Raw genomic sequence first — 17,744 nt, 5'->3', positions numbered from 1 at the left:
ATTAAGGAGGTTCTAAATGTAATACAGACTTTTAGCACTGGATCAAGCTCCATATTGAGACAGTTGTAAAAGCTAATTTAGGAATCTGTTTTTTACTAAACAACACGTTCCTTTCCCAGCTTGTAGCAGATGAGGTGTTTAGAAGGAAATCCTCAGAACTAATCCTGGCATAACTCTGATCTGTCATTCCCAAATCCAGTCTTGTCCCTGGAAATGCGGCTGTTTTCAATGTAAGGGTGGGTTAACCTAGAGAAATACAGTTCTGACTGCTGTGGCAGTTGGGATTTCTCAAGATCTGTGTAATATTTCTCAAGTTAATTGAATCTATAATGCAGTGGGTAAAGGCTTTAGTTATCACACTCAACATCTTGCAGGACTGAGCCTTTGTGTTGCAGATTTCTTGAGGCAGAGATTGTATCTTTGGTGGGAGGTTTGGTTTTTTTAAAGTACTATTTTTGTAGCCCTACACACGTGGTTTTTATACATAGATATGCTGAATAATAGCGTGGAAATGTTGCCAGATGCTGTGGAGTTTTTTACTGGTCTGGTAAAACTTTTTTTCCTCAGGTGTTCATCAGCTGCTGTTGGGGAATTATGAGAGAATCTCAGATCTATATGAGAATCCCAGATTTAATTTCATTTTAAAATAGATTTTGATGTTTCAACTTGGAAAATATCTGCCCCAGAGGTTAAAAAAGGCAAATAAAGTGGACTCAGCATTTATTATTTATAAAATGTTTTGACTTCTGATTTTCTGGTGAGTCAGCAGAGAGCTGTTGGTTAAACAGAACCCAGTGGGTGCACAAGGGAGCAGCTCGCTAAAATAGCGTAAACTGCTTAAAAAGGCAAAAAGTCCCTAGGCCCTTTATTTAATGGAACATGGCTGGAAGTGTCGTCCCTCTAACAGAGGAGAAATTTATTGTCCCAGGCAGCTCCCCCATGGATCATCAGCCATTCTGTGTCCACAGAGCACCTCACGGGCTGGCGGTCACCACCCTGAGAGGTTCAGCGCTGTGGCTCACCTGACTTGTACAAATCCTGTTTTGTCAGGTGTTTTAAACCCCACTGAGGCTGTTGAGCTGGTACTGGGAGTTATTCAGGGTGTCATTCACTGAGCAGGGAGAATTCCCTGGTTTTGGGGAGCAGTGGAGGATTGGTGAATCCACTGTGGGCAGGCAGGCACCACCAGGGTAGCTGTTATGGAGCGTGCTGGAGTTCTGGGTTAATTATTAAACCTGCAAACAGGTGTCAGGTTTTGGGACAGAACAGGAGAGGTACAGACAATCCCCTCCTTCCTGGTGCCCGAGGGGCAGCAGCTCCCTCCTCTAACATGTCTGAGATGCACCCTGGGAGCAGCCAGCAGGTCAGGGAGGGAATTCTGACACTCAGCCCTAGTGAGGGCTGTCTGAAATGCTGTCTCCAGTTCTGGGCTCCTCAGGACAAGAAAATCTGGAGGGGGTCCAGCAGAGGCCACAAAGATGATGGATCTGGAGCGTGTCTCTGTTGAGGAGAGACTGGGAGCAGGGCCTGGTTATTCTGGAGAAGGGACAGCTGAGAGGGGATCCCATCAATCCATGCCAATATCTCAAAGTCAGGTGCCAAGAGAATGGTGCCAGACAATCACAAAATTGTTGGGGTTGGAGGGGGCCTCTGCAGATCATCCAGTCCAACGCCCCTGCTAAGGCAGGGTCACCCAGAGCAGGTGCCACAGGAATGCGTCCAGGTGACTTTGGAATCTCTCTGGACAGGGAGACTCCATAATCTCCCTGAGCATCCTGTTCCAGTACCACCCTCGTGGAAAGTTCATCCTTATGCTGAGGAAGTGTTTTCGTTTATGGCCATTGCTCCTCACCCTGTTGCTGGGCACCAGAAAAAAGATCCTTTTCAGTGGTGCCCAGCAACAGGATGAGGAGCAATGGCTATAAACAAACCCACAGTATTTCACCTTAACATGAGGAAGAACTCCTTTATGTTGAGGGTGGCCGAGCACTGGAACAGGTGTCCAGGGAGGTTGTGGAGTCTCCCTATCCGGAGACATTCCAAACCCACCTGGACACGTTCCTGTCACCTGCTCCGGTGACCCTGCCTTGGGTTGGACTGGATGATTCGCAGAGGTCCCTTCAAACCCTAAATATTCCGGGATTCCGGCATTCCGTGATCCACAGCCGTCACCTGTTGCGGCCGTGGGGTCGCGCGGGCGGCGTGCGCGCTCCCGCGGGCGGGGGGGGCGGCGCGCGTGCGCGAGCCGGCGGCGCCGGGCAGCGCGGAGCGGCCTCTTCCTCCCTCCCTTCTCCTCCTCCTTTTCCTCCTCTTCCTCCTCCTCCTCCTCCTCCTCATCCCCGTCCCGGGAGCGCGCTCGGGCGCGTGCTGGCGGCGGCGGGGGCGCGCGCGGGCTCGGCGGGGGCGCAGCGCGGGGATTGTTCGCGCCGCCGCTCGGGGAAGCGGAACGCGGGGAGCGCTCCCCGCCGCGCCCCCGCTGCCTCCTCCTCATCCTCCTCCTCGGCCGCCGCCGCCTCCCGCCCCGCCGCCCTCGTGTCCGCGCCGGACCCCCACCCCGCCGCCAATATTCCCGAGATCAAGCGCTACGCGGCGGCGGCGGGGCCGGCGGCGGGGCCCGGGGCGGGCGGCGGGGCCGGCGGCGAGAGCAGCGAGGCCGCCACCGCCGCCATGGAGGCGCTGGGACCCGGTGAGAGCCGCGGGGGGGGCGCGGGGGCCGCGGCCTGTCGGGCCGTGACAGCGGGGGAAGGAGGCCGCGGGCCCGGCGGGGCTCCCCGGCAGCGGCGGGGCCCGATGCGAGCCGCCGGCGCTGCCCGGTGCGGAGGAGCCGCAGCGGGTCGCGAAACTTTGCGCGGGGGTTGCGGATGCCCTCACGGTCCCCGCCGCTGCCGGGGGACGCGCCTCGCCCTCCCCGGGGTGAACGGGACGGGGCTGGGAACGGGACAGCGACGGCGCGGGGACGGGGACAGGCAGGGCTGTCGTGTCACAGCGGTGCGCGCCCTGCAACCTGTGCAGGGATAAGTTTTATATTTGACATTGAGCCGTTTCTGAGAGTTTAAGGGGATGCTGTCTGAAAATACGGCTGTTTATTTCTTTTAACAAACTTCGCTAAAATATTGGTGGGTTTTTCATGTGGTGCTTTCCTGCTTGTGTCTTATTCCATGATTATTCTCCCATCAAATGCCTGCGGGATGTATTTCTAGCCCTCAGTGGCCTGTACACCTGACCCGTCAAGTTCCCATTCAAACGATCGGTGTAAGCGAAGTGATGTTAAATTTGGTGTGATAGGAAACGTTTATTGACACAAAGGTGCAATTCCAGAAGAATCCAGAGTTTGAGGTAGTGAGGGCTGACTCAGAGCCTGCTGTGTGTGATGTATCGTGGCCTCCCCGAGTTCCAGCTGGAGAAGCAGATCCTCTTTCAGTTTTGAAAACTGCTTCCTGTCTGAAGCAATTCGGTTGAGATGCTTAGTACATAATGGTTGTGAGGTAAAGAGAAATTAAAATATAACAGCGCATACAACCCTAGTCAGACTGATCAGATAAAAATCCTGTGATGCCAGGGCAGCTGGGCTTCGAATGGGGAAACAATTTTTAGCTGATTTTCTAGAATCCTTTAAGAAATAACTTTGGGAAGGAGGAGATGTAAGGTTTGTCTCCTTTGGTCAGAACAGAGGGCAGCGTTGCTGTGAGTGTTTGCAGAACTTGTCAATACCAAGGGAGGAAAATGGGTAAATATAGTTGTCATTTAATCTCTTGCAGGAGGTCAGTGCCTGCACTTCCTTCAGACTAATTAGCATAGGATTAATGGATCATCTCTCGTATCCAAATAAGCACAGCAAACTTTGATTGCCCTCAATGATGCATGCTTGTCAAGGCAGCTGTAGTTTTTTTAAACACTAACTGTACCCCATAACTGGTCTGAGCGTGACAGAGCGTGATCCCATCAGGTGGGTGCAGAGCCAGGAACGTGTCCTGTGGGGTGTCTGTCCCCAGCAGCCCCCTGCCACTGCAGCTTTGCAGAGCTGACATGGCAGTGGGCTTCAGCTGCTTACATGCTCTGTGTTCCTCGTGCTTAAAAATATTCCAGAGGTGGTGTCCTCAGGTTGGTAATTTTATTTGGTAGTGTAGCAGCCAATGGATGGCTTTTAAATCCGGCATGGAATCTCCTGGGATTTGGTCCTGGGTTTAGTTTGTGGTTGTGTTAAAGTTTATTGCTGCACCCTGAAGTGTGCCCAAATAGGAGTCACCCACCTCTTCTCCCTCCTGGTACAAACTCTGAGACTTTGTCTTACAGGGATGCTGGCAGGTTGAAGTGCTAAATTTGCCCTAAGTTTTATGATAGGTTTATTATGGCATTCTAGTGAGACTGCTTGCCCTCTCCTTTGCTACTCTACAACAGAGGGAAGATACTTTGATCACATTGAGCCCTGCTCAGATATAGACAAACCCATGAAAATATACCAATGTCATTTGCTTTATGTGCAGTGTTAGCTGAGGCTCTGATCGATTTAAAAAATAGTCAGTTTAATCTCGTTAACGTGGTATCTCAGATCTTAACACTTTGAGGAGGGTAACTAAAGGCTTCCCTAGTGACTAGCTTGCATGTGAGTAATGCTTCCAGGCCTCTAATAATTTCCTCCTTAGATCTGTTCCTAAAGCTCTTCTTTTGTCCCAACAAAATATCACTTCCATGTCTGTAGGAGTCCATACCTAATGCTTTCTCCCTTATCCTTCTACTTGGAGGAAAGCCCAAACCTTTCCTCACTCCTGTCTTTACACTGGAATTTTAAATTGGATCATTGACATCTGAACTTTAAGCCTATAATGAAAACAATGACAAAATGTGGCTTTTGTGGCTGTTGGTTTCTCTGAGAAATGGAGGTAGGGATGTATTTGTCTTTGCATTACGTGAAAATACATAATATCTGTATGGTTGCATTCCCTCTCAGGACTCTGTGAAGTTCTTAACCACAGTCATGAATAAATGCCACTAAAATTTTAAGAATGATTTATGGCACCTACCTATACATGCTTTAGGGAACACCTTTTTTACCTTGAAGTTCTGAGCAGCTGGAAGGCTGAGCCTCTGTTTGCACCCTCAGAAAGCTTTTCTTCCTGCCCAGCCCAAAAGTCACCCATAGCACACCTGAGGGGTGCGTGGAGTGAGCTGTCACATCTCATACGTATTTATTTGACTTTCCTAGGGCCCCCAACAAGCCTTTTCCAGCCACCCCGTCGCCCAGGCCTGGGCACTGTTGGGAAACCCATCCGGCTCCTGGCCAACCACTTCCAGGTTCAGATCCCCAAGATTGATGTTTATCACTATGATGTCGATATCAAACCAGAGAAACGCCCCCGAAGAGTCAACAGGTAGGAGTTACTTAATAAAGGTTTATTGATTGAAATTGAGTGTATATACCTGAATGTAAGGAAGCTCTGCATCCTTGGAATTCTCCATCTGCTAAAGGCCCGTTTGTGTTTGTACTGTGGTCAGCAGCTGCTTTTCAGTGAACTATAATATTCTTGCAATTGGCCTGTAATCTGGAAGGCTCTGGGAAATGTCCTGAGCATTGACCTCCAGCTGGTTTTATTTTACAGTCTACAAGTCAATGTCCCTGGTAATTGTTCCACAGTCTGTTACACAAACATGTGTAGTAGCTGAGGGGAGGCATTTCAGCTTGTAGATTTTGGAGTCCACACGTAGATCAATCCACAGAGCGCTCCCACCCACCCCAAGGCGGGTGCTTGTGTCTGCTCCTGTTTTTGAACAACTCTCCAGGTTCCTCTGCTTGTTCTGGCTGTGGCTCTGCTGACAGCACAGATACCTGTACAGACACCTCTGTGTGCCACTTGGGTGTCTTAACCTGGAGGTGACATTCACAGCTTCTGGGGTGACCTGGTGGTGCTTTTGTGCATTATTGTTTTTCATGTCTTGCTCCTTTAAGAAAAAAAGTGAAGAAAATAATTTTAAATTGTGTAAGCCTATTGCTGAATTTTCTGTTCTTCCACTTAACGAATCACTGCCTAGGGAGGTGGTGGATACAATGGTGAGGCACTTCAAGATGCAGATATTTGGGGATCGGCAGCCTGGGTACGATGGGAAGCGGAACATGTACACGGCACACCCCTTACCCATTGGCAGGGACAGAGTAAGTGCTGCTTTAAGTTTCCACAGGAAAACTCTCACAGTGTCATTTGAAAAGTGTTCTTTTATTGACATAAACCCAAAACACTGTCACACCTATTGGTGTAGTCTTGGAAATGGCAGACATGACCAGTCAGGGTCTCTAGGAGCTCACTGGTGTTTTATTTAAGTTTGTGTCTTTGGGTTTCCAATTCCCAATTCTTCAGCTACAGAATATCACGAGACATGAGAACTACATTGTGCCCTTACAGCTGTAAGGAGACTATTTTTCTTTCACCTTGATGGGAACTTCCCTTTTCCCTGTTTTGACCCTCATTCTGTTGCTGAATGATGAAGTTGTTGTAGCTGACAATGACTCTGGTTGGGTTTGGTTGTGCTGTGGAGATGCATCCTCCTCTTCCATGGGAACAACCAGATCAGCTGTTCCTGCCTTGCATGTGGTCCCCAGTGCTCTAAACAAAACTTCACCCCATCTACTGATCTCCCAAGGGATCTGGTGGTTGCTGTGCCTTGGGGGATGTCCAGGATGAGCTCACAGTTACCCTCTGCGCTGTGGGGTGTGAGAATCATCCCAAGTGCTGTGCCAGAACTCTGAGATTTGTGTTTCCCAGTGAGTCTCCTTTTTGACCAAAAGGTTTTCTTGCCTTCCCATTTGATTCATAAAACATCTTGTTATTAATTGGCTGACTTAAAAAAATGACTCACCGTTCTCCAGAGCTTTGATGTCACCATACTAATTACTGCTTAAAATTTACATTTAAAAATACTTCAGTGTAGTTTCTCAGATGAATAAATGACAAACTTTCAAAGTCTTGAGGGAACTAATATTTTAAGGTCATTGAACAAGCTAATAATCAAAAATACAGATTCAAGGGACACCTAGGAGAAAACTGTACCACTGCTGAGTGTTGTGTCTGTCTGCAATCCATAACAAAAGCTTGTGCCTGTGGCAGGTGGATATGGAGGTTACACTTCCAGGAGAGGGGAAGGACCAGACATTTAAGGTTTCCATTCAGTGGGTGTCAGTCGTCAGCCTTCAGATGCTGCTGGAAGCTCTGGCAGGGCACTTGAATGAAGTTCCTGAAGATTCTGTACAGGCACTGGATGTAATCACACGGCACCTTCCCTCCATGAGGTGAGTACCTGTGGGGCCTTCCTGACTGGATATGTCTCCTCTCCATCTTAACATTTGTGTTCATTTTTCCTTGCTGCTGCTCTGCTGCCCATTACACTCCCGTGGTAGAAGGGATGAGGGATACAGCCATGTAATTCAACTCCTGCCTTACAAATTTGCACTAGAATAGGGAAATGTGATCTGAACTAAGGCCTTGTGTCTGCTGGTCATGTTTCTAACAGGAATTTGCTGTACCCTTTCCAGCTGCACTGTCAGAAAAGGCTTTGTGTGCTTGCCACAAGTCAGCTCTGACAGTTATAACACGCTGTAGAAATGTGTTTTAAACACCATAGGTATGAATGTAAAAAAGTACATCAGAAAGAAATGATCAGAGTGTTAATTTTTTTTTTTTTTTTTTTTTTGCAGGTACACCCCTGTGGGTCGCTCCTTTTTCTCCCCTCCTGAAGGTTATTACCACCCCCTGGGAGGGGGCAGGGAGGTCTGGTTTGGCTTCCACCAGTCGGTCCGTCCTGCCATGTGGAACATGATGCTCAACATCGATGGTGTGTAGGAGATTCTGTCTCACTCATGTAACAGAGTTCTTTGTGCCTCCCAGTTAATTGTCCTATCTTTTTTATCTTAGTGTCAGCGACTGCTTTCTATCGTGCCCAGCCTATCATTGAGTTCATGTGCGAGGTCTTGGACATCCAGAACATCAGTGAACAAAGCAAACCTCTGACAGACTCCCAGCGTGTCAAGTTTACCAAAGAAATCAGAGGTAAAAGCTTGTCCTAAAGCTGCTGCAAGAAAATACTGAAACCTGCCCATACTATATTGTAATGAAAATTTGCAAGGCACAAGGAGAACTGGGCTGTTTCTTCTTGCCTTCATCCTCTTTGAAGTTGATTCCTGTCCCTGAATTTATTTTCTGTTGGGTTTTTAGGTCTAAAAGTAGAGGTTACCCACTGTGGCCAGATGAAGAGAAAATACCGAGTTTGCAATGTTACCCGGCGACCAGCCAGTCACCAGACGTATGTATCAAGCCCTGCCTGACAGTTCTTAAAATCTTCAACCTATTAAATATATCTGGGATATATTTGGTATATTGTTTATGCAGGAATAGTTGATTTTGGAGATGAAGCAGCTGTGTGGCTTTGCAGGAATGTTTAGTCTTAGTGGAGTAGAGGAATAGTGTGGGTTTTGACAACTGTTTTATTTCCTTCCACCCAGGAAAACCGAGCTGTATCCTGGCTTTTAAATACAGTTATCAAAAGCTCCTATTTTTAAAACAGCTAAAATACAAGAAATTCAGTATATAGTCTAAAATATTTTCATAGAGGAGAGATCCAGTAACTAAGGAAAAAAGAGATCTGCTAAAGGTAGTCTGGAATAGGTTTTTCATACCATTTTTTCCTTTAAAAAAATCTGATGAAGTCTAACCAGAGCAAATGTCACTTGTAGGTTCCCTCTGCAGCTGGAGAATGGGCAGGCCATGGAGTGCACAGTAGCTCAGTATTTTAAGCAGAAGTACAGTCTGCAGCTGAAATACCCCCACCTGCCCTGTCTCCAAGTGGGACAGGAGCAGAAACACACGTACCTGCCGCTGGAGGTAAGGATCCGAGTCCTGCACTGTGGGGTGTCCTCTGTTAAACAGTGTCACAGCACCTCCCCCTGCTCCTGTGCAGGTGTGTAACATTGTGGCTGGCCAGAGGTGCATCAAGAAGCTCACAGACAATCAGACATCGACCATGATAAAAGCGACAGCCAGGTCTGCCCCAGACAGGCAGGAGGAGATCAGCAGATTGGTGAGTGTTTTTCCAGTTGCATAGTCTGTGTTTGTCACTTCTCATGGCTTTTCCAGTGCATTGGAGCAGGTGATGTTGAGCAGCATGACTAAGAGAGGAGTTCAAAAGTCTGTCTTGGTTGAAACAAATCCTTCTAAACAGAAAGGCCATTGATGACAAAGGGCAGAGTCACCTGAAGCTTTTGTCTAGTCACATCAGTACTTGTCTTGTCCCCAGGTGAAGAGTAACAGTATGGTTGGTGGGCCTGATCCGTATCTGAAGGAGTTTGGAATTGTTGTCCATAACGAAATGACGGAGCTGACAGGCAGAGTTCTGCCAGCCCCAATGCTGCAGTATGGAGGCAGGGTGAGTGTCCATGTCTTGTAAAACTCCTTATCCTGAGGTTATTGAAATTCATGAAGTGTTTCGTGAATCTTCTCATGAGGCCTCCTCTAGTGGGCTACAGTCAAAATGGAGCAGCCCTTGATTTCTGATTTGCTTTTGGTTTTTACCTAGAACAAGACTGTGGCCACACCAAACCAAGGCGTGTGGGACATGAGAGGGAAACAGTTCTATGCTGGCATTGAGATTAAAGTTTGGGCTGTTGCCTGTTTTGCTCCTCAAAAACAATGCAGGGAAGACTTGCTAAAGTAAGTATTTTCCTGTTTATTCAGGTTCTATTTCAAGGTGTATTATCTCATGTTTCTGAAAGGTGATGTTTGGTATAAATTGATTTTCCCCTGCCCTTCAAATTACTCTACAGAGTCCTAAAGAAAGAGGTTCTGTGAAGCACTGATTGGTAAAAATCATGGTTGCAATAATGCTCAGATAAATTAGGTGGATAAGTAAAAATTTACCAGAGAATCAGTATTAGTTTGGGAGTCTGCCTCAGGATGTTCATCTCTGTATGTCTGTTTCTGTAAGGCTTGTAAAATTACAGAAGCTGATGACCTTCCTCAGAGAGGATTACAGTCGTATTAGCGAGTTCCTGACGGGGATAGAATTGCTAAAAAATAATTACAGTAGTGCTGTGAAATAGCAGAAACGGCCTAGATCTGGTTGATAAAACTGATGAGTGAACCGTAGTGAAAAGGCCAGAACAAATCCACTTCTATTTCAGGAGTTTCACAGACCAGCTGCGCAAGATCTCCAAGGACGCCGGGATGCCGATCCAGGGCCAGCCCTGCTTCTGCAAGTATGCCCAGGGTGCAGACAGTGTGGAGCCCATGTTCAAGCACTTAAAGCTGACTTATGTCGGCCTGCAGCTCATCGTGGTGATTCTGCCAGGGAAGACGCCTGTGTATGGTATGGAGAAGGGACTGTGAAGTGATCAGGAGTTGTACTGCAAGTGGGTGGCAGGAAGGAGGCAGAGGAGGCAATGGTTGTCTTTTAAAAGGGTGTTTTGGAGCTGGTTGGTCAGGCCTGGTTGGAGAAGTTGTGTATTACCAAATAGGAAACTGAATCTCTGTCAGTTACGTTTCAAGGATCTGAATTACAGTAATATTGAAAAAAAAAAAAAGAGCAAGCAGGAACCACTTCCTTATTTTCTGTCACAGCTGAAGTCAAGCGGGTCGGAGATACTCTTCTAGGCATGGCCACACAGTGTGTTCAGGTAAAGAACGTGGTCAAAACCTCACCACAAACGCTGTCCAACCTGTGTCTGAAGATCAACGCCAAGCTCGGAGGAATCAACAATGTGTTGGTACCTCATCAAAGGTGAGATTCAATCAAAAGCTCTTTGTAATATCAAGGAACATGGTGTTGTTTTGTTGTATTTGTTAAAATGATACTTTTCAAAATAAAACACAATTTAGAAATTCCCACAGTTTGGAGTGGACAGTGGAGGATATGTCTGCATTTGGAGTGTTCCCAGTAAGCCCTGAGCCAAGGGAAGTTCAGAGCCACCAAACTCACCAAGGTTTTTTTCCTGTCTCTTTCCTGCCTTTGGATTCACTCGATGTCCCTTTTCCTCTTGCAACCTTCAAAAGCATCCTGTGTTTGCATCCAAATTGAAAGAGAAGGAGCGAGGAGAAGTGACTTGGAATCGATGCTTGTAACTTGGACTGCCTTTGATACTGTCCTTGTCACTTTCTGTTCTTTCTGGACTGTAAGTGCTGGAGGCAGAGAATTTTGCCTTTAAAGACTCTCACAGGTTTTAGTTCTGTTCAGTGCTTTGGATGCACCTTCCTCAGCTGTAAATTTTTTGTTGTTGTTGTTGTTGTTCCTGGCCCACTTTATTTTTGCTGTTCTTATTTATTATTATGAGTTAGTAAGAGGCCACCTCTCCAGTCAGGGAAGTTGGAAGTTGGGGTTATTTAACCTGGAGGAGAGAAGGTTGTATGAAAACCTCACAGCAGCTTCCAGTGTCTGAAGGGGCCAACAAGGAGGCCGGAATGGGACTGTAGTAATGGCTTCAAACTGAAAGAGAGTACACTGAGATTAGAGAGAAATTGTTCCCTGTGAGGGTGCTGAGGCCCTGGCACAGGGTGCCCAGAGAAGCTGTGGCTGCCCCATCCCTGGGTAGTGTTCAAGACCAGGCTGGACAGGGCTTGGAACACCTTGGGATAGTGGAAGGTGTCCTTGCCCAGGGCAGGGGGTGAAACTGGCTGGACTTTTAAGATCTTTTCCAACCCAAACCCATCCGAAATTCTGCGATTCCAACTGATAAACCTTAATCTTCTCAAACAGGCCCTCGGTGTTCCAGCAGCCAGTGATCTTTTTGGGAGCAGATGTCACTCACCCTCCCGCCGGGGACGGGAAGAAGCCGTCCATCGCGGCCGTGGTGGGCAGCATGGACGGGCACCCCAGCCGCTACTGCGCCACGGTGCGCGTGCAGACCTCGCGCCAGGAGACCTCCCAGGAGCTGCTCTACAGCCAGGAGGTGATCCAGGACCTCACCAACATGGTGAGGGAGCTGTTGATCCAGTTCTACAAATCCACTCGTTTCAAGCCCACCAGGATCATTTACTACAGAGGGGGAGTGTCGGAAGGACAGATGAAACAGGTATTGTCTGATAATTTTTTTGTCGCTCGTGGAAGGAGGTCGATATATAGTTATGTGATAGGATTATAAGGGATTGGCTCTTGAAAAAATGTATTGATTTATCTGGATTATCACAGAATCGCTGGGTTGGAAGAGACCTCCAAGACCATCGAGTCCAACCCAGCCCTGACACCTGCACTAAACCACGGCACCCAGTGCCACATCCCATCTTCCTTTAAACACATCCAGGGATGGTGCCTGCACCACCTCCCCAGGCAGACCATTCCAATATTTTATCACCCTTTCTGTAAAAAACTTTTTCCTAATACCCAACCTGTATTTCCCTTGGCACAGCTTAGACTGTGTCCTCTCATTCTATCAGTTGCTGGAGAATTATTATATTTGTTGTTGGAAAAATTCAGTTTCCTTGTATTGTCCTGGGCAAGCACAATGTACATTTACCAGTCTGATCATGTGCCTTACGACGTGACGTTTGTACACAGGTAAAAAAATAATCAAATACCTACTAAATTCATCACATAATAGTTAAATTTTCTGCCTGTAGGTAGCTTGGCCAGAGCTGATCGCCATCCGGAAGGCCTGCATTAGTTTGGAAGAAGATTATAGACCTGGAATAACCTACATTGTTGTGCAGAAGAGGCATCACACCAGGCTCTTCTGTGCTGACAAAACTGAAAGGGTGAGTACTGACTCCATGAGGGGGAGGTGATGGCACAGGAAAGTGGGATTGTTTGATTCAGTGGGGTGGGATCCATCTTGCCCACTAAAGCTGTAAAGCAGCAGCAGTACTGGGTGGTAACAGGCTTTCTCTACCAGAATAACCAGTTCCTCCCTTTTTTATTGCTTTACATCAGATGGAACAGCTTGTTCCCCCTTTTGGAATAGGTGTGCTCAGTATCTCAGTATTTGTGTACCTGGAGATGTGTCCTGGGTTTCTATAGTCCAGGATTCCTGATGATGAGCTGGCTTGGCTGTTCACTCTGTTCCCTGTCCTGTCTCCAGGTGCATCTAAGATGCGCCTGTGGCACAAATCCACAGGCCAGCTGAGGAACCTTCTTTAGGGAAGCACTTGATCTGAGGTTTGCTTAAAAACCCAGATCTCCGGGGCGCGAGAGCAAACAAGGATACGAAATAAATTTATCTCAGGAACCTGCATTTTCAGATTGTGTAGGCTTTATCCCACTCTGCAGTTTTAATGGTGCTGGCAAGGGTTTTATTTTCTTCTGATGACACACCAGCTGGATTTGGTGAAGTTTCTAAAAATGCATTCGCAGAGAACATTTTCATTCCTCCTGTGTAAAGGAATTTAATATTTTTTCACCTTTTTGAGCAGTAAATCCTCCAGCAGCTTTCAATAGAGCCTACCTTTGAAAGCATTTTGGGGTCACTTCCAAAAAAGCCCATGGACTAACAATAAACCTTTCTCACTAGGTGGGTAAAAGTGGCAACGTACCAGCAGGCACTACTGTGGACAGCACCATCACACATCCCTCTGAATTTGACTTTTACCTCTGTAGCCATGCAGGAATTCAGGTAATGTCAGCTCTACTGTGCTCAGGCTGTGCGACTAAATCCTTGTAGCTGTCCCCATGGGAAATGTCACCTCTGTTTGTCGCTCGGCAGGCTCAGAGTGTGTCGGTGCCTGCTTGGCACTGACTCCTCAGCGCCTGCTGGAAGGTGCAGCCTGCAGGTACCACCTCTGTCCTTGCTGTTGCTCTCCAGCTGACTGCTCACCCGTTCTCTGCAGGGAACCAGCCGTCCCTCCCACTACCAGGTGTTGTGGGATGACAACTGCTTCACGGCGGACGAGCTGCAGCTGCTGACGTACCAGCTGTGCCACACGTACGTGCGCTGCACGCGCTCCGTCTCCATCCCCGCGCCCGCCTACTACGCCAGGCTGGTGGCCTTTCGCGCCAGGTACCACCTTGTGGACAAGGATCACGACAGGTAAGGAGAGGCCTCGTCATCCTGGTAAGCGAGTAGTGAAGCTGAGCTGTGCTGCTTGTCCCAGTGGTTCACGGGTGTGTGTCTGCTCACAGCGCTGAGGGCAGCCACGTGTCGGGGCAGAGCAACGGCCGCGATCCGCAGGCGCTGGCCAAGGCCGTGCAGATCCACCACGACACCCAGCACACCATGTATTTCGCTTGAGAGCACCTGGGGAGATGAGGCAAAACAACAACCCATGCAGTCCTGAAGCGTTTGGAAGCCTCCTGCTCTGTCCAGGGCGGGGGGATTTCGGACTGCCCGTTACCAGCAGCTCCGGACAGTCGCACTGAATCTGTTCTTCACTGCAACGTCTGATGCACCAACACAATTGAGCCATTTGTTTCATTGTTTTCTGTACTAGAAATCCATAGACTTGTCTTTTCTGATGCATTGGACTGAATTTTTACCTCAAAGCGCAAAGGCCGATCATCCTGAAATTTTTCAAGGACTTGGCACGAAAGGTTTCTATCAAATCTTTTGCTAGCTGTGGTTTTTCAGTTCTCCTCATCCCATGAGCTGACGGTGACTGCTGCTCTGTCTCCGTGCCCTGCTTCGTGAGTATGATGTGATGGCAAAATGTTTTACCCAGCTCGCTGTAATCCTTCTGTCGTGTGGGGCCATAGATTTTTTAATGGAGATTTTAGACTTCACTACTGTAAATGCCTTTTAACAAACATGACTTTCACAGGTATTGCAGTTTTTTGTCAGTTTTACTAATTATCTTTTTAATCTCTGCAGACTTGGGCTGCAAAGCAATTGCACTATACTGCGAGTTAATAGGTGGTTCTTGTTCTGTGAATGTGTAATATAACCAATAGTGATGCCTGTCAGTAGATTTTAATGATAATGGTTATAAATAATACTGCCATGGTATCGTAACAAGTACTGAACCATCATTTCCCCCCTCTAAAAATGATAAAACAAACAAAAAAAAATTTAGCTTTTAGGTATTTTGCAAACTTTTACAAAAGTGCCCACTTTATGCTGCTGTGTGGTTTGATAAATCTAAGTGATTTTAAAACTTTTTTCTCATAGAAGGTTTAACTTTGGCAATAAATCTTTGTTTTTTAAGCCCCCCCAAACAGTGTAATTTTCTAGCTGAGGATCGTGCATGAGTTTAACCAACATTCTCGTGTCGTTTTCTGAACACGCAATTTGGCAGTTTCTGAAACAAATTAGAAAAGACGCATTTCCATGCTTTTTTTAAGAATTATTTTTAACTGTTTTATATTCACTGTTGGTGTCCTGTCTACAACATTTTTTATAAGCTTGGAAACTGGGTGTTTCATGTAGGAAAGGCCAACTTGTGCAGTTGAAATGTATTGTGTGACAGGCAACCTGAGGACTTGTTACCAGCATTTTGAACTGTTTTTTTTTTCCTGGGAATCTGGGTTGCCCACACAACTGCATTTACAGCATGTTGAACCCGTGTGAGTCTCAAATGCTGATTCTGTCCCAGCCTAGAAATTAGGGTTTTTAATCTGCTTGGCTTTTTTCAGCTGCAACCTGTAATCCAGAACAGGGACCTGGTTTCCCTGGTATTCCTGTAACCCATGAACGTAGTAATTTAAGACTAGATTCCTTACTGTATACCTGAGGTAGTGCAGATTAAAGCTTATTCCTAAACTGAGGAGGAGTTTGAGAAGCCCAAGGATTGCACTGTGGTCTCTGATACTCGTGTGGGGTTTGCTGCTAAGTTGTCTGCTGTCCCAAAGCTTAGGAACCAGCCCCCTCCAAATTTCAGCAATAGGAAATGCTGTTTCCTTCAGACTTTAAGCTTGTAAATAAATGAAAGTTTACATTTCTAAATGCTGTTGTTTTCAGTTGTACCACAGTACACTGAACATCTTCAAACAGTTTTATAACCTCCTTGCCAGTAGTACGTCTCATAAATTAAGTTTAACCTCTTTTCATTTCTGTTGAAAATGGGACTGAAGTGAACCCTGCTCCTGGCACGTGCCAGGGCAGGTTTAGATTGAAAAAAAAAAGATTCTTTTAAGTTTTTTAACTTTTTTTTTAAAGAATACCTCACTTGTGTAATAAAATCAGGACATGTGGGTGGGAGACTGACCGCTGCTTTTCTCAGTACTCGTTCAGGGAGAAGACACAAAAACCCTTTTTAGAGTGAACTCTTGACTGACCCAACACACACGGAGAACTTTGGCACCTTGAAAAGCACCTGAGCACCTGTTGGAGGTGGTAGGATCCAAGATCCCTGATTTGAGTTTGTGCACTAGGAATGGGGCTGGTTTAACAAGGGTGCATAAAAATGAACTTTTATCACCAATTCGTTGTCCAGTGCCAAGCACTCCTGGTTGAGACTGAGGGAAGGGAGAGCCTCTCCTTGGTTTGCCTGTGACTGGATATTTGACCTCAGACCAGGTGGAGCATCCTGGTGAGCCCTGAGCCAGCACTCGAGCGGGGCTGGTGTGAGCCCACCCCGGGCACAGGGCTGGAGTTTTGGGGGAAAAGCACTGAAGTTCAGGATCCAAGTTGCAGCAGTGCTGCCCTAGGCAGGTCTGAGCCCAAGTCTGGAGGACTTGAGGACCTGGGTGAGCCCTGTGGGCCTGAGTGACTCGTTCTGCATGTGTCAATCAATGGGAAGATGTGCATTCTGTAGCTGTAGTTTTAGGGTGTTTTGATTTTTTTTGGTTTTTTGGGGTTTTTTTATAAATAAAGCCTGTTGGCCACTGTTTAGCTCTGTGGTGTGAAAGATTTTAAATGTAGCAAAGTTCAAAGAGTTGGGGATGGGGGGGGGGGGGGTGGTTGATATATATAAAAAAATATATATATATTAAAAAAAAAGGGGGGAGGAGGGGGCAGAAATCCTGTTTTCCACCCGGTTCTGCTTGCTTTGTCCCTGCTGAGTTCTGAGCAAGCTCTGGCAATCCCTGGTCAGCCTGTCTCCACCAGTGTGGCTCCTGTGTTGCTGTGAGCTCCCCAGGCTCGCCCGGAGCTCCATGCCAAGGGCGCAGAGGTCGGTGCACGGGATGTCCTGTGCCCACCCTCGCTCGGCCCTGCGGCTGGGGAAGGGCCCTGCTTCAGAGCTGGTGTCTGACACCCCCGACCCCTTTGTGGATGTGCTGTAGGAGTTTTCTTGCTCAATAGCGAGGGAGTGTACTCTGCTTTCATTTTCAGAAGGCAGGGCTGGAGGGCGTTGGATCCATCCCGATCCTGATCCACTGCGAGGCTCTTTCCCTGTGCACTGGAGGAAAGGTCTTGCACTAAATATCACTTACAGATTTTCTTAGACCTTGCTATTGACGTTTTCATATTTCTATGTCTAGAGGCTGCAACTTCAGTGTAAAATGTTTGCATTTGTTCAGTTTGACTTCTGATGTAATTTTTTGGTTTCTATATTGTTAGACTTGTAATGTTTCAAATGGTATTTTATTAACTTTGGACTGGATGTATGTCTCTAGCAATACGAGGTACTTTCTAAACTGTCCTGGGGCTCACAGCCCCGTGTCAAAATAAGATGCTGGTCGTGTACAATTGCAATGTATTTTGTTTTTTTTTTTTTAGCCTGCAGGGATATTTTGTGTTCATGTGTCCAAAAATAATAATAATAATAAAAAAACCCTGGCATTCTCGTGCCAAATGTTCTGTTTTTCCTTATTGCTGTCCAATAAATGCAATGTACAGAGTGAGCAACCAATACTGTTGCCTGTAAACAAATGTCTTAAACTATTTAACTTTTAATTAAAACTTG

General features: G+C 47.0%; 1 protein-coding gene across 1 annotated transcript; it reads left to right on the top strand.

The window, feature by feature from the left end:
• Positions 1-2,643: 2,643 nt before the first annotated feature.
• LOC120763178 (protein argonaute-4) lies at positions 2,644-16,772 on the top strand. Its single transcript, XM_040086312.2, has 18 exons — positions 2,644-2,686; positions 5,204-5,369; positions 6,028-6,148; positions 7,098-7,279; positions 7,685-7,821; positions 7,902-8,036; positions 8,202-8,289; positions 8,720-8,867; positions 8,944-9,063; positions 9,280-9,408; positions 9,559-9,692; positions 10,163-10,347; positions 10,599-10,758; positions 11,731-12,046; positions 12,591-12,725; positions 13,478-13,579; positions 13,794-13,993; positions 14,086-16,772. The coding sequence occupies exons 1-18, from the start codon at positions 2,668-2,670 to the stop codon at positions 14,192-14,194; spliced, it is 2,586 nt and encodes an 861-aa protein (XP_039942246.1). The 5' UTR covers positions 2,644-2,667; the 3' UTR covers positions 14,195-16,772.
• The last annotated feature ends 972 nt before the right edge of the window (positions 16,773-17,744 follow it).

Source organism: Hirundo rustica, chromosome 25, assembly GCF_015227805.2.
Source record: "Hirundo rustica isolate bHirRus1 chromosome 25, bHirRus1.pri.v3, whole genome shotgun sequence".
In the NCBI taxonomy this organism is placed as follows: Eukaryota; Metazoa; Chordata; class Aves; order Passeriformes; family Hirundinidae; genus Hirundo; species Hirundo rustica.
Note: the sequence above shows the minus strand (reverse complement) of the source record. Positions and strands in the feature narration are given on the sequence as shown.